At 42.8% G+C, this 22047-nt stretch overlaps 1 protein-coding gene across 2 annotated transcripts in view; it reads right to left on the bottom strand.

The window, feature by feature from the left end:
* CLIC5 (chloride intracellular channel 5) overlaps positions 1 to 22047 on the bottom strand; it is a 183535-nt gene that overhangs the window by 7471 nt on the left and 154017 nt on the right. For both annotated transcript variants that reach the window (XM_037842311.1, XM_037842312.1), the window contains exons 5-7: positions 15130 to 15311; positions 8627 to 9478; positions 8421 to 8422 (exon numbers count right to left, since the gene is read on the bottom strand). In XM_037842311.1, coding sequence (XP_037698239.1) covers positions 9311 to 9478; positions 15130 to 15311 — 350 coding nt within the window. In that variant the 3' untranslated portion in view covers positions 8421 to 8422; positions 8627 to 9310. The remainder of the gene's footprint in view (positions 1 to 8420; positions 8423 to 8626; positions 9479 to 15129; positions 15312 to 22047) is intronic.

The following is a 22047-nucleotide window of genomic DNA, read 5'->3' as shown; positions in this document are numbered from 1 at the left end:
TAGTCTCTAGTGGGCAATTTACATTTTAATTGGTTCTTTCATTACCCCACTCAACACCCTCATATAATTCCCTTTTCTAGAATTAAATAACCACATGATAGCTTTTGGGCTCCATGTCTCCTTTGGATGTTGAACTTGGCCCTGTTATTGTCCTTATTGTCTAGTAGTTCAGTTAGAGTCTCATGATCTTTCATGTTCATCACCTTTGCCCTAGATTTTATTTTCAGGTTATACATTGTCTTGATAAATTAAGGACCAGATAGTTGGTGCCATCTTGGTTTGGGACAATTCCACCCTTCCCTTTTGAGAATCCCTCTGAGAATCACTTACCCATGATGAAAGATGGTACTTGGGGTGGTTAAGTTCATGTGTCAACTTGGCTAAGTTTTGGTGCCCAGTCATATGGTCAAGCAAGCACTGGCCTGGTTGTTACTGTAGAGTATTTTGTGGATTTAAATCATTAGTCATTTGATTGCCTCTGTGGCTGATTATATCTACAATGAACAAAGGAGATTGCCTTCAGCAATGAGAGAAGTCTCATCCAATCAGTTGAAGGCCTTTAAGGAAGAATTGATGATTTCTCAGAAAAAAAGAATTTCTGTCTCTACTTCAGCCAGCCAGCTTCTCCTGGGAATTCACTGAAACCTTTACTGGAGTTCCCAACATATGGCCTGTCCTTCAGAATTTTGACTTGCCAATAACCACGTCCACATGAGCCAATTCCTATAATAAATCTCATTTTATATATTTATATACATGTATATATATATACATATATATACATGTATATATGTGTATATATACACGTGTGTGTGTGTGTGTGTGTGTGTGTATCCTGTCAGTTCTGTTTCCCTGGAGAACTCTGACTAATACAGTTTTCAAGGGGTAGGTGATACCTGAGAATGTGCTGGGGCAAAATAAAAGATTGAGGACCTCCTATTTTCAAAAATCCTTTGGTTCCAAGTGAATAATAGTTTCATTCTTCCACCATTAATTCCTCTAAGATTTGAGACTGAAGATCTACCTGTCTCTTGGGTCTTATTTTAGAGGCTAAGGTACTTTGGAGGCCATTATCCTAGAAATATAGACTTGGATTTCAGGTACTCTTGCTTCACTTTCCTATGTCACACTCCCACAAATCCCAATGCAGGTCCTGCCAACTCTTTCTCTTTCTCTCTCTTCATGTATTCTACCCTCATCTTCCCTAAGAATGGGCCTGATCTTACTCTGAATACCAAGAGCTCTATGAGTTGTGAGAATTTGTCCATATGTTAAACTTTGAGGTGGAAAATAGCTCTTCAAAAGTCCAATATCAATGCTTCCAAAGCTATGAGTCAGAAAACACCCACCCCTCATACACACATACACACCTCCCCATAGTATGTTCCTAATGCCCCTGAGATGGTGGGTTTGATACAAGATGGCAATCCTTATGTAGATTAATGTAAGTTGATTTTTTTTTCACTTTTTAAACTTTTTCTTGTATTATTTGAAGAATTAATACCATGTTTTGTCTTCTTCAATATATACTGAGGAGGCAGTCCAAGTGGAAACTGCTACCACAAGATACAGTACATATTCAAGTCATTCCATGACAGGGTAGCCTCAAAGTTATGAAGTAGCAAAACCACCAAGGAGGAAGCTAGCACACTCCCCTCTAAGAGAAAGGAAACCTAAAGACATAATGAAAAGCAGAAATGTATGCTTTGGAAAGATTTTCAACCAATGGATCAGTAAAAAGTCACTTGTAACTAAAAGAACCTCAAAGTATATTTCACTTATCAAATTGAGAAGGACTTAAAAATGATGAAACACAATACTGGTGATGATATGAGAAAATAAGCGCCTATATTCTGCTGGCAAGAGAGTAAGTTGGATTAAACTGAAGGGAAATTTAGCAGTATATCTCAGGAGGCTTAAATATGCGTATCTTTTGGTTTAAAAATTTCACCTCTAGAAATCTAGTCTAAGGGAAAAATACAGCTAGTGAAGAATCTGCCTTATTGGAACTTAATTATGGCATTGATTATAAAAGTGAAACATTTGAGACTTCCTAAAGGTCAAATAACAGGGAACTGGTTAGACGGATTATGATGCATAGGAATGATGTTATCAATGAAAAAGGGCATGGAAAGATGTTCATGATACATGAATGAAAAAAATTCCTTTACAAAACAGTATGTAGAATTTATGCTGACAATTCCTTAGAAAGACCACTAGAAAAACGTGTCAATCCAGAAAGGCTAAATTTAATAGATTTATTTCAATGAAAAAGAGTACTAGCTTGGCAAATTCTTAGTAGAATATCTGAAGGGGAAGTCCGAGGGAACATTTACAGGGTTTTAGAGCCAGCGTTTTGTGTGTTTAAGAAAGATCTCGAAAGGCAGAGAACTGGTTGGGATTGAGCAGAGTTTATGACATAATAGTTTTAGATTGGTGAGTACAGTGAAGTGAAGTCTTGAAGCAAATATTGTTGATCAAGTTGTTGGTCTTGAGAAATAAGCAAATATTTCCTGGAGCAAGTTATTTTTATTGGGCATAGAAACAGGTAAATAGTCTTTGCCCCAGAATTGTTTATCACAGGGACATTGGTTTCAGTTTTCAACAATAACAATCTTTTTGTTAAAGAAGTATTCATATTTACATTTATAGATCTCACTAGAAAAAATCTGGGAAGATAACTAATTAGATTATTTTCTAAATTTTCTCTAATAAACCTATATTCAGAAAAAAATGATGCATTTGTTTAACCATTGTTAGCCGAAAATTCCGTACTATAATATCTAGAATCATCCTCACTCAATTCCCAATAAATTCCTAAATATAACGCTCAATCTAAGCATAATTTTGTGGCCAACTTGAAAAGTGACTAAGTAATTACCTAATCACAGACATGTAATCTAGTGAGCATTAGGCAGCTTATCATTTCAGCTAGAAAGATAAATGCTGGACAGACTACATTAGCAGGATCAATTGTTCAGAATTATATTGGAAGCATACTTAAGTAACATAGACTCCCGTTTCTCTTCTCGACTCTCTGATGTTATCACTCCATTTTCAGAATCAGAGTGAACTCCATTTTCAGAACCACTCCATTTCAGAATTTCAAGTACTAGAGAGAAATGAAGAATGAATCTGAGGTAGACCCAGAAGTCTGGGAACACTCAAGACCTCTCCAGTCAGCTGCTAATGTATATTTTTGAGTGTCAAATATTTGCTCAATGTTAGACAAAGTGAAGCATGGCACAAAAACTGGATAACCTACACTCTATCCCTCAAAGGAGCTTATTTTTTTAATTGGAGAAAGGGTGGTGGGCAGTGACTAAAATACAGGAAGCAATTTCAGATAGATTCAAAATGGGATAAAACTTCAACCAATGGGAATCTTCAGTCTATTAGATGGCCTTAAGGACTGTCTTTGATGGAAAGAAATTAAACACCAGAAAAATACATGGATATTAAGAATTTGGTTTCTTTTTTTTCTTTTAAGTAAATTTTAGGATATGTCCTAGAGTTGATTCATATCTATGTCTTCCCAGATTTTTTCTACCCTTTATTGCCAATAAGTGCTCTTCATTAGGGATTGCCTGATCTCATAGACAAGGGGCTTTAGTAACCATCTTCAGGAAACTGAGGTGCAAAAAGGAGGCTTGCTCAAGGTCACATGGTGACTAAGTGATGGGCCTTGGGTAGAACTCTGATCTCTTTGTTCTCACTCTGTTCCTACCCCTCCAGTCTGATACCCTATGCTTTCTCTGACAAGGAAAACCTTACTGGGCACTCTTGGGACCTTAACCATTACACATAAAATTAAAAGAGATGCAGCTCACAACAACTTTCAGTAAAATAAGATATTCTAAATTCCAAGGTCACTTTTTTTTGTCAGAATCTGTTTGAGATTTGAAGCTTTTCCGGAACAGCTCTCAATCCTCCTCAATGTCAGGTACAGTCATAGCTCCTTGATGCCCCTTGGTTTCATCACAGCACAATTAAGGAAACAGAAGCACAGAGATGAAGTCTCCCACACTCCCAGCACGTGGTCAGCCTGTAGAGCAGACCCCCTTCATTCAAACAACTGAAATACAGGAAGCTTCCTGGATGACAGCAGTCTGATGATCTAACTAGCTATTTAAAACAATTTTGGCGAGTATACCACTTAGGATGCCTTTGGCCACTTGTAATAAAAATACCCACCCTCAAATCATCTGGGATACATTATGGAACAGGAAATCCAGAGTTAGGACCAGTCTCAGGGTTTGTTGATTCAGCAGCAGAGTGGTCTCTGTAAGGACCCAGTTTCTCGCCACCGTTTTTCAGTCCATGCCTTTGCCCTGAACCTGGGTCCCTCATGGTCCCCAGGGGCTCGTAGCACTTCCAGGCCTCACAACCACACCCAGAGGCCACACCAGCTCTTCAGTCACTTTCTTAAGAGCACATCTTTCTCAGAAGTGCCTGGGAAAACCTCACCTCACAATACTGGTCAGCTCTCGGTCAAGAGCCCACTCTGACACCAACCATAGTCTGGAGGAAGGGTTGAGACCATTTGTGGAACTGAGGGCTGGAATCACTCTCATCTGGGTCACAGGAGGGTAGGATGGGGGATTGGGGAGGTGAGGGTGGACTCTGGACCACTAGTGGGATGGTCACCACAGTATCCCCTACTCCTGCTCGGAGCTCCAGGATGCCCCTCCTGCCAGGACTCATCCTCTGAGTCAGATGTGCGTCTCTTCAAGGTAAAGAGAAGCTGTTCATGGAGAAACATGGTGGACAGGACATAGGAGACCACCAGACGTTTCCACCTTTCGCAGTGTAATAGATTATAGAGTGCTTCATCAGGTGTGAAGTGGTGCTAAGTTGCGAATTCTGGGCTAAGAATGGTGATAGGGCCACAGAACCCCAAGAGGAGCTCTGGACGTGGGTTTACGCTGATATTTTAAGGTATTCCTTAAATCACACCTGGACCATCTCTAGGTATAACAATACAGACAGGAAATTGAAATAGGAAATATGAAGGGTCATCAGGACAATTTTTTTACCTAGCCCATCTACAGTGATATAAGTTTTAGCTAAGATAAAATTTGTTTTTATATCTTGCTAAGATAAATTATTTTTTAAGGGTGAGACCACAGCTTTTTCTTTTCCTTCTCTTCCTCTTCCTCATTTTCTTTTGCTTTTGCTTTTTATATTTTGATATTTTAAATGAAGGAACATAGCATTCTTTCATAATGGGAAAATAAAATATATGGAAAACAGAGTTGTTTCATACTTATTGTTTAGGACAGCTCCACCCCAAAATAAGAAGTCTGATCATCACTTTTATAACAATTGAAAATAAACCAACTTTATTTGAATCAGTCAGTACCAATCAAGACCGGGGAAAGAATTTATAAGTGGGTCAGATTCATGAGGAAAACACTCAGGTATATCTTCATTAAAAGACATTTTATATTTATTAGGGCTTGAAAGCAAGTCCAGTTATTTTATTACCACAGTTAAAGGTCTCAAGGGAATCAAGTAACCATCATTTGGAGTGTCTTTATAAAATGAAATGCTTGTTCTTTTATAAAAGCCAGGCATCTTTTGCTAAATTAGTTAACTCCCAAACTTATAAAATGGGACAACCAGTTGGCCAAGAAAGTAAGACAAATTCAAACAACAGCTGGATATTTCATATTTAAAAAATACTCATAGTTGATATGAACTCTCTAATTATACATAAAACATCTTAGATGATTATATCCTTAAAACTATGCTTTGCCAAAAAGACAGATTACCCTTAGAGAAACACAGATTGGCCCAAACCCTATAATGAGGATATATATGTATAAGAGGTTAGGGAGGAGGGCTTGGATTTATTTCCTTAAATAACATTTTATAAACCTATACACATTTTGGATTGTATCTAATTGTGCAATGAAAGTAAGCTGGGAGAAGAATATCGCCAGAAGGAGAAGAATGTATATTCATGAGGAGGGCACAGGTTGTTTGACTCAAGTGTGAAAGAGCAATGCATAGAAGACAAAGGGCCTGTGTGCAAAATGGGCCCCAAGGCCAGTGATGTGATCACTTAAGTTCTCCTACATCAAGCCAGGGTGCTTCGGTGGAACGCATACTTTTCTTTCTCTAATGCTTCCCGAAGATTCCTTTTCATGCCATATAAAAAGTAAGGAAGTGATCCCTTAGGAGACACTGAACTTAGTTTTCACCAAAAGCTAATGTTTCATCTTGCCCAGGAGGGAGACACTGGTGTCTGGATTTGCTCTGCTGTTGAGATGGCTCCTGGACAGTATGAAAAGGGATGTCCCCTGGAGGTACCCACTGGGCATCTGCTGCCTCTAGGCCAATTTACTTTTAGTCACAGACTCTCACTGTCTTCTTAGTAGGAAACTCTTAGTAGATAGACCTGTGTGTCCCTGACTCTGCTTCCTTCTGAATTCTACTTGCCTTTTAGAACTTCCCGGTCCACTCCAGGTGTGACCATTTGGGGATGATTCTAAGATGCTCAGTATTGTCTGTCTGTCTGCAGAGTGATCAGCATGCACAGAAGCCATGAAGAACTCCTGTTGATTCATTTGACAGATGGCAGAAAAGGCAGTCCAGGAAATCTCACCCTTGGCATGACCTCTTTCCAAGGAAAAGATTCAAGGTCTTTGATGGCCCCCCCAGCACAAGAAGTGAACACTGAGGGCGGTGTCTTCAATACTCCCTGAGATGGTTCCTGGGACACCGAAAGACCTCGCCACATCATTCTTGGGAGATGGGTTACGTGTGACAGGCTATTGCCAAAGCTCAGAAGATGCTGAACCATCTTGAGAAAATTCTCTCAAAAAATTAAAAAAAAAAAACCCAAATCTCAGAAGTTAATATTTAATATTATTGTGATTAAAACACTCTCATTAATCTAGTCTTAAGATTTTTTAACTTTAAGTTAATGGTCAGTTATATTATTTGATAATTTACTGTTGAAATAAAAAATATTTCTGAATTAAGTTTCCAGATATGCCTTCCTTTTAAATGGTTATAATTGATCATATAACTGCCCCCCCCATCAGTGCCTTGTCGTTATTTATGTAGAACTAACCCAATCACAGAAGGAACAACTGCAAATAATATAGATTTGGTTTGTTTTGTTTGTTTTTAAAGAATTGCCAATTGAATTCTGATTATGACATCAGAGTTCTTAGTATTCTGGAAATTCTGCTCTAGGTGAAGCTTCTCTACCTGGTGCTGCGGTCTGTTTTTTCCTGCCTGTGCTGGTTGTACTTCACAGATGTGTTTCATAAACAGTACAACTGTGGGCCTTGGGAAAGTAAACTGTCTCTTAGGTCATCTCGCCTGTGCTGAGTTCAGGGAGGAATGGCTGAGTGCTACAGGATTTCACACTAATTAAAAGGCCTTCAGAATCATTCAAGCTTTCATCCCCCAGAGGCCAGTTTGGGGCTTTTCTCTACAGTAAAAAGGACTGTTTCCTTACCAGTTCTCCTTTTTAAACATCTCAAGGGACAGAGTTTCTATGGAGTCCATGGAAAGTTTCCCTTGGGGTTGGAAATGAATCAACTCATCCTGCCATTTCCAAGCTCTCATGTCCTGCTGAGAAATTTTCTCTTCCTCAAACAGCTAAAGGAGACCTCCTGCTTCCTCCCTTCTGTTCTCATCAATGTATCATTTTTTTTCTTCAGATCCCTGGAGGCAGGTAGGTGCTTGGGTTAGAATTTGTTGATGTTTCTATGGAAACGACCCGTGCTGTCCTGCTCTCACTGAGAAATGAGCCAAGGCCAGGGGCTTTTCGGTACTCTGGAGCCTCACCCTCTACCAACAAGCAACATATAAGGAAGGACTGTTGAATTGAGGGCCTGTGGCAGATGGGTTTTCTCAGAGGGCATTCGCTGGAAAGAGTTCATGACCAGTTCATTTTTCTCAGTTTTCTCTGCACGGGTCCCCGTGCTCAGGCCGGGTTGGCTTTTAAGGAGGTGAAACTCAAGGAGAACAACTAAGAAGTGGAATATTAGCTGACAAAATGAATTATCTGTTTTCATCTGACAGTTGAATCTGAGGGTAGGAAAAATAACCCAGATGGGTGCATATTTTTTTCTGTGAGTTCAAACCACATGGCCACCCAGTCAGGAAGGCCCATGGACTTTCTTCCTAAGGTGCTCCATGATCATGCCCCCTACTAAATGAATCTCTTACCCATCAGAGGCTGCAGCTGTATCAGCCAGAAGCAGCTGCCTGAGAGTACCCAGGTAGCAGATCGCATCCAGGAGAAGCATGGAGAGAGTCGAAAGAAATTTTTGGCCAGTTTTTGGGTTTTTGCTCTATGGTTGGTAGTTACATGACATCATCAGTCCAAGACTTCAATCATGAGAGAGAAGGCATGTCTAGAAGATTCCCAGGGAGCAGCATCAAGCCTCATAAAGAACTCCTTTATTGTCACCCATCCCTCTACTTCCCACTCCCATCTGCTTTCTCACAGACCAAAAACCATTCATTGATCAACACTGTTAAACTCAGGCATATAATCTCCAGTGAAACAACTACCACTAAGCAAGCAAACCCCATGGCTGGTAAGACCCTGTGGGTCTTTTGGCATCGGCACAGCTCCCCGACCCCTCCCCTTCCCAGTCACCCCCGTTTGAAACTGCATGTCAATTTTCTTTCCTGGCAATGCCCGGACAGCATGGAAAGCTGTGTCCATGCCTGCCAGGTGCCCAGCAGCTTTGCAACATTTCCAGCACTGCAGAAACCGAGAAGGCATCTGGAGCAATTTTCCAATCTTGCCATCACTGCCCAATACCAGGAGTGTCAGAAAGTAGTGACTGATGGTGTCTGTCAAATGCTCAAATCCACAGCCAGCTCAGTCCTCTCCCATTCACTTTCTAATAAGAATGAAGGTGGCATTTGTCCTTGGTCACTGGAGTTACAGATGAGGACTAGGAGTAGAAGAGGAGCCAATGTTGCATGTCTCTAAAGCATCTGAGAAGAGATTTTGATATTGGCAGAAGGGGCCAGTGACAACCCTGCAGGTGGGCTTCTCCGACACTAACCCCCAGTACAATGAACCCAGATCAGGCCAGAAGGTGGAGAGGTTGACTGTTTCCATCATTTCTGCTCATCGGCTTCCTGTGTGTCGAGACAGGCTATGGTGTTGACCTTTGTGAAAAGAGAGCAGGCTGGAGTTCTGGTGATGCCAACAAGATGGGGCTGTGATAACGGAAGTTTCCCCAAGGCAACGTGGAAGAGGAATCCGAATCTGTGAAGCCTGGGAGAGACTGTGTCCTTGTGCAGCAGGGAGGGGGCGAGGTGGCTGAGCTCAGGATCGGCTGAGCCGCTTGGCAACGTCCTCGTAGGCCAGCTCGATCTCTTTGTCAGCTGCACAGGTGTTGGTGAACTCATCCCGGGCGTAGGCATTCTTGAGGTACCTCCACAGACCTGTCATCTCAGCGGGGATGTCGTAGTTGCGGTATTTCTTGGCCACGATCTAGAACCGAGATAGCAGAACAGAGGTGGTGTGAATGTATGAAACCAATCACCGAGAAGGTGTGAGTGGTATGACCCTGTGTGTGTGCACAGCAGGAAAACACTCCGTGCATCACAACAGGCCATCAGCAAAATGTTTGTAATGCAAGGTGGCAGTCCTGCCTTCTTATGATTTTATTTCTCTCTTAAGTAAATGTAATTTTCCCTTTTGATCTAGTGATTCCACTTCCAGGATTTTTTCCTCAGGATATAATCATGGATATGCACAAAGACGTCTCTTCATAAATATGATCACAAGACTATATTGAATAGTAAATGAGGTACACGATATAATGTCCAACAATACATGAATGAATGAATATAATACATAAATACAGTGGCATACTGGAGAGCCTTTAGAAATGATTTAGAGGAAAAAGCAGTAACATGGAAAACTCTTCAAGACAGGTTAAGTTTAAAGTGCATTTGGAGAAATATGCATGACAACTAGAAGTAGCTATACCAGTGATTGTCTAATTTGTAGAATTATGGAAATTTTTTCTTTTCTTTTTTCCCTTATCCACTTTGTTTTTACATAAGCATCTTTACTTAAACAAGAAAATACATATAAGAAAAATATATAAAAATTAAATTAAATGCTGGAATGTATATGTAGGCTCAGGTTGTGATGCAGGATGAAACAATGTGATTTCTATTCTCTCTATGATTTGCCACACTTGGAGGGGTGTGGTGGACTAGGAGAGTTCTGTGAAAGTGGTCCTTAGGCTGGCAGAAAAAGTAGCACGGTGGTTAAGAGCATGGGTTCTGGATCCCAACTGCTGGGCTTTGCAATCCTGGTTCTATCACTTAACAGCTGTGTGGCCTTCAACAAGTTACTTAACATGTCTGAGCCCCAATTTCTTTATCTTGAAAATGGCAGTAATAATGGAAACTACTTGGGAGAAATAAGTTATTTAATATGTATAAAATGCTCTGAGGGATGCCTGGCTCATCATAAATCTCAATAAGTATCACCTAGTGTTATAATCTAAGAGTCAGAAGAGGCTGCAGAGCTCACTGAGACTCAGCTTCTACCCACTGCACCCCACTGGGGACAGGGTGGTCTCTTTAACGGGGTCTCTCTCGTCAGGGCCAGCCTCATGTTGCGCTTCCTGTGCAATTGCATGAGGGCCCTGCTCCTAGAAAACCCCTGCATGGTTTCATGTTCTGCTGTTGCCATCTTGAAATTCTTAATAATTTTTATTTTTAACAAGGGGCCCCTTATTTTCACTTGGCACTGGGGACCGTAGGTTAGCTGGTCCTACGTCTAACCCATGGGCCAGGGTAGAAGGAGCAGAGAATCTTCTCTCTCCAGAAGCACTGACGTCTGACCCTTCCCCTGCTTTCTTTGTGGAGAGGGTTCCAGACCATTGGCCCTGGGATCCTCTCAGAGAAAACCAAGATCATCATCTCTGATCTTTCATCTTTATTTTGGTGGCAGTGATGTGCGGGCTCCTCAGAAAGCTGCACTGAGTGAAAGAACGTCAGTGACCTTTTGTGTGAAAGCTCAGTCTCATAAATACCTCCACATTCCCAAGGAGGATGCATTTTTTTCTTCTGCACACCCCATGCCAATTTTGAAGTTCTATTAGATCATTAAGCTGTATTCTATATTGAATCACAATTACTCTTTTAGTATCTTTTCCCTCTGCCCTAGCTAGTGAGCAGTGTAAGTACTGGAATCACAGCTTCTTCATTTCTATATCCCTCAATAATCTCAATGATGATGTTGATAATGGTAATGAAAGTAGCATACATTATTCACTGCTATGTATCAGGCACAGCACTTTGCAAGCTATTTAAATATCTAAACAATCCCATAAGAAAGGGTCTATTATATTCCCATTTTACAGATGAGGAAAGTAGGCAAAGAGAGGTTAAATAAGTAGAGATTCAATAAACAGTTGCATTTTGTTTTTGCTATCTTCAGTTATCCTAATGGCAGACAAGGTGCATCTAGTGCCATATGTAATAAAACCATGTAATTTTAAAGACTAAACATCTTTAGCAATGAGCAAACTGAGGCCAGGAAATTAATTCAACCAAATATCTATCAAATAATCACTAATATTTGCTATAATCCCTGCCTTCTGATCTACAGTTCTTTCAATTTTGCCACTTAGCCCTATGTACCTGATAAAGGAGTCAGTCTACTAAAAATACCTTGTGTGCCAGTTATTAGGCTATTGTTGCTTACCTCCGAATTGACCCTTCTTTTTGTTTCTTTGTGATACTGGGGCTGGGATTGTGCAAACCATATTTCTGCTTGGCCAGCTACTCCCTGTTCAGCTCTGCGAAGAGGGGGCACTGGAGGAACCGGCAGGGCCGGAGGAGGGAGAAGGGACCTGCACCTTCCGTCAGCTTCCTGTCCTGTCAGAGTCTCCAGTTCATCCCAGGAGCAGCAGCTGAGTCCAGTTTAATGTTTTGCCAACACTTGGAGAACCCGCTGCATCACAGAGAGTCTGGCAGCCAAGCAGTGACCCCGCTTCAGAGCCTTGGCCCCAGCTCAGACCCCAGCACCAGGTGATCAGCACCCCAGCCTCAGAGATCCACAATTCAGCTCCAGGGCTTCCTACCTAATTTCTAAGTTTTGATAATTCCACCCCCTTCCCTTTGTTCTCCCAGCCCTAGGCATGATAGCTGTTCTCTATAGTTGCATCCTCCATGGTCGGTTTTGTCTTCCCAGTTCTTCAGTACTTAGTTAATTCTTTATATTAAAGTCTCTTGGTTAAAATAACAGGTTTGGTGTGGCCATCAAAGATCAACCACCCTTCCCCACACCTCACCAAAGTTCTGTCCAGCTTAAGTGTGACCAACAAGCAAGGGTGACGGAATGGGTATCCTTTGGCAAAGCACTCTTGGCATGCAGATGCTGGAGCCAACATCCACCATGGGTTCTCCTTGGTCCCCCCCCTCTGCCCTGCCAAGGTGAGGGCCCCCTGGGTTTGCCTAAAAGCCCTAGAGAAGAGACTGTCTTGACCCTTGACTAAAGAGCAAATGCAACCAAGGGAAGGAGCCAGGATTTGCCAGTGTGGATGAAAAGGTCCTACAGTAAGATCATGGCAGCTATCAAAAACTATTTTTTCACAAGTACAAGCTGATTAGATAGAGCATCCTCAAGTCTCCCCATGCTGAAAATTTATTTTCAGTTTTAAAAGGGATGCAATATTAGCTTTAAAACAGCAGAAATGCAATTTGTGAGCATATATTTGTGTTTGTATTTGTATTTCCCTTCCTATTTGCTTCAGGGGCTAAACAAGGTCACCCAGAGGCATGCAGAGGTCCCTCCCTGCCTAGAGCAGGGCTGACTGTCTCCTCATAGGCTGGCTGGCCTTGGGAAGAGCCGGACAATGAAAGTTCAAACCGGGCTTTCAGTGAGTGCCTGGGCCAGCGCAACTCTGCCTCCATGGATGAAGATGAAACTGAAAGGGAGCCAAGAGAGAGCAAGAGAGAATGAGGATGTGCACACGAAGCTCTGATGCTCGCAGGGACTTCCATGCTCATGTTCTGAATTTGCTCTTTCATATGAAAACAGTTAGCTCCCACAGCCCAGATTAAGTTTTGGCATCTGAAGCCAAACTGGAGGCCTGACTTGGCTCCCCCTTTTCTCTTTCTGAACTTCAGAGGTTTGCCAGGTCTCTGGGATCTGATAAGCTGGATCAGCAGAAATCCAAGGAGACAGGAGCAAGGCCCAGCCTTTGTTTCCTCACAGTCCATCCTCTCTCTAATCCCTAGCTTCTCCGAGTGAACAACTCACTGAAATTCATCCAAGGGGCAAAGGTGGGTTAACTTAGTCCTTTAGGGAAGGAAGAAACCAGAATAATCATAGGCTGAAGCAACAGGCCTGGGGGATATGTTACCTTATTTAACAAACAAATTATTGAATGGATATAGTCAATGTTTACTAAATAAGAGAGAGGTAAAGAAAGAGGGAAGGAGGAAAGGAAAGGGAGGCGAGAAGGTATTTAATCCACATTCCTTCTAATAGACATGAGAAAAGTGGATTCTCAAAAGATTAGGTGATTTGCCCTAGCTCATGCCTCTAATTTGTGGCAGACATTGGACTAGAACTTGGGTCTCCAGACTCTTAGAATGGGTCTCTTTCCATTGTATCACTGCTTCAGTGTAGCTGAACTAAAGTCATTGTCCCTAATGGTGTCATAATGTCACTTGTTCCTCAGGAACAGGACAATAAAGGATACCTAGGGGAAAAAAGCATGCAACAATTAATAACTTCAGAGACAGAGCTTGGCTGGACTTACCTGACCATTGGATTGGTCCCTAGCTCAAAGGGTCATTCGTATTAATAGATGTATTTGTCTAGCCCATCAACACCGGCATGCACAATTTCCTCCCAGTTTCCAGGTCCTTCCCAGTGACTGAGGCCTGTGGGAGCACCAGTACTTGCACAAATGATTTCAACTCAAGCTTGCATGTGCTCTCATTGAAGGGTTGCCTGCATTTCTAGCCCAGGACCTCTGCTAAAAAATGATACCCAAGGCAGGATACTCAAGTAATAAATGAATCTGATTCTTGTCAGTGAAGGGCAAAAAGAAACTGATAACATAAAGACACACTCTAAGTGATCTAATAATCAAGTATTTAGTAAAGGGCCACCAGGTACCCACCATCATGCCTGGGGAAGGCCCTGCCCTTACAAAGCTTATTGTTGGATTGCAATGGTAAGATACAGATGTGCAAAAGTAGAGAACAACATACGTTTATGATCCCACTGTATTTTCCTCTAGAATAGGAGAGGGTCAGGAAATGATCTCAGAAGTATTAGAGACTTAGGGGAATATGAATGATGTCTTCAAATGAGATGAGAGAGGGCAGCCCTCTGCTGTGTTGCCCCAGAGAACAAGTGGGTAGTGGGGAGGCACATTTGGGCTCAATACAGGGAAAGACACTGTAATAATCAGAGCTCTCCAAAATGGTAGGCCTGGCTCGTTAGGCAGAGGGCTCCTCATCACCGGAAATGTGCACAGAAGCCTGTCACAGACACAGCAGGAAGCAACCAGTTTGGGGCATGAATTGTATTGGATGACCTCGAATTTCCCCTCCGTCTCTCAGATCCCAAGATTCATCACATGGGAAAGGATTATAGTGCTGACTGCAGATGTTCAGTGAGTGCAGTGATAGCAAGAACGTTAGGTCACTGCTCACAGCCCCATCTCCCCCCCTGATAGATGGAGACAGTGATGCCTACCCTAGGGCAGGGCGGAGGGATGAGGGGTGAGGGACAGTTGAGGGCACATTTACTAGAGATGTGAGGGTAGAGCCTGCAAAAACCTATGAGGTAGAGGAAGAAGGGAAGAGGCCTTCAGAGTGATGTGACTATATAGCAATTATTATAGCTTGAGTCTCTAGAGTATGCCAGGTGCTTTCACACTATATTTATTCTCCCAACAACCCTGGAAGTAAGCAATATATGCCTATGTTATAGGTGAAAAACTGAAGCTCAGGAGCCCCTGTAGCCAGCAAACAGTGGAGGCTGAACTTAGAGGCCAGGCTCTCAACCACTCTGTGGTCTCGGCCCCTCCCTCCACACAGGTGACCTGGACCTAAGATAGAACTGGATCTGGCGGGCGTCTCTGGGGAGCACCCTCTCACCTTGACCACATGGAGCTTGGGCAACAGGTTGCAGTCAGCCAGTGTCAGCTCGTCCCCGTCCAGGAACTTGCGCCGGGATCGTCCATCGTCCCCGTGAGTATTGGCATCGATCTCCTCTGGCAGAGGGTTGTTTAGGTAGTCATCCAGTTTCTTCAGGGCCTTGGTCAGGCCTCTCTCAAGGGCTAGCATGGAAGAGCAATAGAAGTGTCTTTAGCTAAATTTCTTACTGCTGGATACAGCCATGGGGCTCTACAGTGGGGTAGCTTGCCCTGAATCCTGTTCCCTCATCACACTGCCAGCTCCCCCCACGCCACAGAATACTTTGCAGCCATTAATGTACTGCAGTAGAAGAGCATGAAATGGCCTGAGAAAGAAAACCCTGCAAAACAATGGGCACTATCTAATCCTTTCTTTTTTTTTGAAAAAATAAATAAATATAGAAATAAAAAATGTTACGATATATACCAAAATTTTAATAGTGCTTATGTCTAGAGAACACATTAGTCAACTTTTATTTTATTTTGCTTACATTTTGCCAATATTCCACAATAAACCCACATATTAATTTTGCAGAAACAAAGCATTATTAAATAAATTAAAAACTGTATGGAAATCCCAGGACAGACATATACACCAGATTTTGTGGAAGCACAGCCTATCTCTTGCTAACCCAACCTGAAAAACAGAGGAGGACCAGATAAAGCTTCCAGGAAGACAGGACATAGGAAAGAGAGTAGCCCTGTTCTGTGTTGCCCCAGAGGACCAATGGATATCAGGAAGGCATATTTGGGCTCAATATAAGGAAGGCTGTTCTAAAAATCAGAGCTGTACAAAATGGAAGGGCTAGCACATTAGGCAGCAGGCTCCTCATTACCAGTGATGTACAATCACAGCTGCATGGGAAACCTCTCATGGGACACAATTCAGAGAATGAACACCCAAAGCAAGATAATGCGGTTGAAGACTTTTACAGTCTTGCCTCAATAATTACCTATCAAATAATTTATTTAGACACAAGAGCAGAATTAAATACCCAAAAGAACACCTACAGGGAGTTGCTATCCCTATTATTCAGAGTTGTTCCACCCACAATCTCACATCCATTCCCCTTTTGGAACATTAACAGCAAACTTTCCACCTGAGCTTATTAGAGGACAGCCATGGAGGAAGATGGCTGGCTGGACCAATGGCCATTTCCCCTGTGTCACAAGCTCCTGCCTCGGGGGCTGTTTTTTCAGGATCTGGTTTAGAGCATAACACTGAGATAATGAGAGTTAGTCCTGATGTTAATTCCAGCAGATACAAGTGGGGTGTTGCCTTCTAGAGGGAGAGCTGAGAGAACTGTACTCTTGTTCAGACTTTCCCAAATGTGCCTTGTTAGCCACTCTGCACATAACTTGCTTTTGTCTTTTCACAGAAGGCCTTTTGTCTGAGACAATGGAATGACACCAGCCCAAGATAAATCAATTGAATGCTCACTGGAATGTTTGAAAAACGGCCGGAAGTTGCATATACTTTCTCAATACTTCCTTCTCCCGGGTGTGGCATTTGAACTTGTACTTCATCATCTGCTTTGTGTTTCCAGTTTGGGAGAACAGAGTGAGCAGGGCTGGGAACAATGCTTGCATTCCCCTTAGTAATTGTCTAGACTGCAATGGACTTCAAGCCTATTCAAGGGCAATGCAAGAGGGTGGGTAGTAAACAGTACTGATTATGCTGCCCGCCCACACTGCCCAAACCCTGGTGCTTTACCCTGGGCTTGTTTGCTTTTTCAAATCCCTCTTCCCCTCTCAGTTATGGAAGTTATGGAAGAAAATCTTGATTATAATGGAGAAGAGAAAAATCAAACAGTATCTGCCAAAATTTGGCAACTGACATCATGAAGGCAAAGAGATATATAATGGGAAATGAGGCAAGTTCTAATTCCAAATGCCTGGGGGAGGCCTGAGCAGGCTGTTGCCACAAGTCTGCGTCCAAGTCACTATCGTGAAATTCGGTGAAGGTCCAGAGCAGCAACTGAAGCTTCTTGGCAGGATAGTTCTGGATAAAGTTCAACTATCTCTACAGTAATCCCTTGAGATGGAAGGATAAAGTTCGGCAATGGGTGAAGTTGTTGCCTTATGTCACAAGTGAGACGTACCAGGGAACACAGCAGTCAATAATTCCCAAGGATGTCCCTGATGTGTCACTTTCCTCTCCCATTTTGTATTTTTTATCAGGAATGTGAAGGTTGGAGTTGGTGGCAATTGTGATAGAAAGAGGGGGAGAAGAGGCTCCTGTGCCTGAGTCTGGGCTGGTGGGGGGCAGGATCGTGTTGATGGAGGATGTGGTAACAGGCAGGGAAGGCACCAAGCCTAGAGCTAACCCTGTGTTTGAACTTGACCCTGATCAGTGTTGACTCATTGTGTTGTTGGGCCCCTTCCAAGGCCCTGAAACTGTTTTGTTTTGTTTTTTCCAATTTCCTACTTCTAATAATTTTATTGGCATCAAACCCCACAAATCCTGAATAGCCCTTTTGATGGTTAAGTTCATGTATCAACTTGGCTTGGTTGTTTGGTCAAGCAAGCACTGGCCTGATTGATACTGTGAGGATATTTCATGGATTTAAAACATCAGTAAGTTAATTGCATCTATGGCTGATTACATCTACAATCAACAATGAGAAAAGTCTCATCCAATCAGTTGAAGGCCTGATTTCAGCAATCAGAAGGAAGAATTTCCATCTCTAATTCAGCCAGCCAGTTTCTCCTGATGAATTCATTGAAAACCTTCATCAGAGCCCCCAGCTTGCAGCCTGCCCTGAGGAACTTGGACTTGCTCATCCCCACGGTCATGTGAGCCAATTCCTATAATAAATTTCAAAATATTTACACATATTATATCTATATATATATCTATATTTATAAATGGATGGATAGTTAGATAGATAGACTGATTGATTGTTGGTTCTGTTTCCCTGGAAAACCCTAATATAGCCCCTGAATCTGGCACTTATAAGTTCCTCAACTTCCCTGAGCTTCAGTTCTACAGTGAGGATTCACTCAGATGTTGTAGGGAAACTAGCTAATACAGTGCCTGGCCCATACTCTGACATTAATTGATGGTAGCTATTGCTATTGTATTATGTGGCAGTCATCCTCTCTCTTTCCCTTACTCCATAGTCTTTGGTCAGTATATTCCTAAAAATTCCAAAGTGTGACAGAGAATGAGAGATTCTAAGAAACAGCAATTCTGAGGCCAAGTTCCTAGATGGGAAATCAACAGCCTGGAGCTTCGTTTCTGCTGCTCATTCAAGGTAGAATCACAGCCCCTTCCCTTGCACTTCCCTGGGCTCCTCCTTGGTTACGAGCCATGTTGAGAGGCTCGGCCAGAGGGAGATAAATGAGACATGCCTGTGCTAAAGCATTGCCATGTCATCAAATAATAAATGCTAGCACCAGAATATACTCCGCCAGTTCTCGTCTCTCCGACCTGCCGACTCATTCCTTTGGCCCTGGCTCAATCTGGCATCCATAGAATTTAATTATCTCTTTCAGCTGACAGCACCCAGGTCATGAAATGGGTTCATGTTGAATTTTCTGCTCTGGTAAGAGTGAGGGGGATGCAAAAGAAACCAGCGTGTGACAAGGAGATGGTGAAAACGTCACATGCAATGGCCCAAATTCCTGAAGTCTTTGCATTTGAACCCCTCCTTCCAAAAGACTCTCTCTGAGTAGCAGGGCCAGATAACCTTCAGACCACAGCAAGCGAGCCTGGGGCTAGGGCACCCCAGGATCACTAAAATCCTGGGGACTTGATGGATACCCGGTCCTTTAACTGCTTTCTTCCCCTCTCCCATAAAGATTTATTCTGTACCACACACAAATGCACTGGGTAAAATATGTGATGAGGAAACAAGGGGAATAGTTCATAAATATTCTCAGCCATATGCAAACAATCTCAAATTTATTTTTCTCTTTTTTAAAGTAAGGGAAAAAAAATCCACCCATTCCTTGATCACTTCCAGATTCATTGAGGTTGAGATTACATAAGACCCAATATTGTTTTCTTGTCGTAGAGAAATAATGACTTGGAAACGGCAATTTGAGCTAAGAAAATAATATACTCTTACCAGGGCATGGAGTCTGAATGGGGACCCGGGAGCCAAGACGCTAATCCAGCCTCCAGCAAACTCTTGCAACGGCGGCTGAGCCCTAGTTTGCTGGCATGCTCCCTGCAGCAGGGGTGCTGGTGAGCCAACGCCACGTAGTTCCCCAGGGGTTCAATATTCACTTGGAGAGGAGCAGATGTCAAAGGTGGCCTTTGAAAGGCCCACAGCAACTCCGTGCATCCAGGTTGCTGAACTCTGTTTATCACACGTGGTTTTTTCCTCTGGCAAATTAACTTGCAGAGATAAGAACCAGTGTCTGCAGCCTGGATGGGTGTCTGTTCAACAACCCCATGGAGGAGAGTGAGGCTGTTGGGCGCTGATCTCAGGCCATGTATCCTCTGCCCAGCTGTGTTCCTTTCATTGCTTTATATCCACCAAAGAAATACACTCACCAAATTTCTGAAGTGGGTCAGGGATGCTTATGCTGCCTATCATTTAAATAAACAATGAACCTATTGAGATGGGAATTATTATACTTCCTCGTTTAAGAGACAAAGAAACCGAGTCTTAGATTTATCTGAGGTGTGCCTGCAGGCGTGCGTGCACGCGCACACACACACACACACACGCACACACACACACACACACAGAGCTGGGTCCTTAAACCACACAAAGCACCCCTGGGATATACAATGAAAATGTTCCTTGTTTTGTTTTTAGCTGCTGTGGTCTTCCTTAGGAGCTCCTAACCCCTCGGTAGTGAGAAAACAACAACTTTAATTTACTCTATTCTGGATTATAACTTAATCTGATGTAATCGTCTAAACAGTCCCTTCAAAGAATTCTCCGTCACTTTTGCATAAAAATGCTCCGTTTCTGAGAGCCTCCTTCTTCCAGCTCTTCTCCTTGGTTATGGGGGTTGGGGCTCCTGGGACCTCACAGCACTGGGCAGATGAGAATCCTGTGATCTGTGGGGTAGGAAGCTTTGGGGAGCTAACACAGGTCCAGCTTCTCAGTTAAGCTGAGCTTCCATTTCCCTCCCAGATCAGTCATATGGATGTTGATTCTGGGGTGGGAGACAGCATGGGGTGGGGTTTGCTTCTGAGGCAGCCTGCCCCCAAAAGCAGGCCTTCCTAGACACCACTCTACTACCCTGATCCCCCTGCCTCTCTCTTCTCCTTTGTCCCCAAATCCCCTGATCCAGAAGGGGTGGGCTTCCCTTTGAGTTTCTCTATGTCAAATAGTCCATCAACCACACAGCAGAAGCCTCCAGGCCTAGGGGCACAGGCAGAGGTGCCACCTCCTCCACATCTTGGGGGAACTCTGAGCTGACTCTTTCAGACTTAAAAGGACAGATAAAGGAATTTAGAAAATTTTAAGACATCAGCTGCTTTCTTGTTGAAAATGCTATTTTGAATATCAGAAGCTGAATATTAAATTCCTTTTTTCTTGTCGAATTACTTCTATAGAAATCCCAAGCTCTCCTGGGGCAGATGGATGCCTAGGGCAGATTAGAACCAGGTATTCAGAGAGGCAAAAGAGAAACGTGTGTAGTTTTTCAAAAGAGTAACCCTTTTACACAAGTAAGGAGCAGAACCAGGATTTTAAAAAGAAACCTTTTGGATTCCCAAACAGAAGCTTCTTCCACCCTCCAAGGCTGCCTCCGGGTGCCAAGGACTGTCCCATCTTCCTTTCTGCTGCAGAACTTTCTCATACATCCATATTTCTCGGACAAAAGTTTAGTTATCAGGGTATCACTGCCTCATGCCCCAGTTTCCAGCTAATTTGATAACATATTTGGGTCCTACAATGAATGGCTTGATTTTAGCTGGGTTCTTGGTACTTTCAGGATCTGGGAGTTATCTCTGAGTAGTGGAGTCTTCAAATCATTTCTCAGCAACTAAGGCCAACCCTGCCTGCCTTCAGGGCAAATGCTCTCACTTTGTCTAAGACACTAAAACAACTGGGTGACAAGTGAGAAATCCATTTGGATTTTGCCTCTTAAGAAGAGAGAAGTATCAAGATACTGAGAAATACTTGGAGGGGCTGTATCACGTTTTTAATTTTCCTCTTCTCATTTGGGATCTTGTTGATAAAACCTAACGATGCAGAAAAAAAAAAAAAATCTGTAGTTTGATGGAGAACACAGGCAGAAATACCTTGTTGGCATTTGATAGTTTAAAACATAAATGAGAATGTGATGATAACCAAAAAATCAAACCAGAATTTAATATCACCTCTTCCTCACCCTTTTGGAGGAAGGATCCTTTCTTTCCAAGCCTGGGTATGGGAGAGGAGAAAATGAGAGAGGTCCAATTGCTCTACGGGAGATGCCCAGGGAGAAAGATCCAGTAGTAGGGAGGGTCCTTAGCCGTATCATTGCCCAAGGAAGTTACTGGGGGTGAGGAGAAGAGGAGGAGCATGCCAGGCCGGCAGATGTGTAGATGCTAAATTTGGAGGACAGACAAAATTCTTGTAAGGGAATTTTTAGAAAGTTCGGCTATGTGATGTGCATTGTAACCCCCACCTTTTCCCTCCAAGAAACCTTAGGTAAAGGGCTACAGTGATATTGATCTTTCAGGTGTTCGCAGTTAAGAGTCATGTAGCTTTTCCCTATTGCAAAAGACTCCAAGAGAGAGCAAGATAGCCCAGATGGGGTCAGATTACATGATACGAATGGCCAGAGCAAGGCAAAGTTATAAAGCATGTGGGAACTTGGGTCCATTCCCTTTGACCAACTGTGATCCTTCCAGAACACACAGCAGGTAAGGAGTGGCTGATTCCCGTGACCTCTTTGCCTCTAAAAGCAACATCTACACTAGGTCCTC

This window comes from Choloepus didactylus, chromosome 7, assembly GCF_015220235.1.
Source record: "Choloepus didactylus isolate mChoDid1 chromosome 7, mChoDid1.pri, whole genome shotgun sequence".
Taxonomy (NCBI): Eukaryota; Metazoa; Chordata; class Mammalia; order Pilosa; family Megalonychidae; genus Choloepus; species Choloepus didactylus.
The sequence above is the reverse complement of the archived record's forward strand: the minus strand, read 5'-3'. Positions and strand labels throughout refer to the sequence as shown.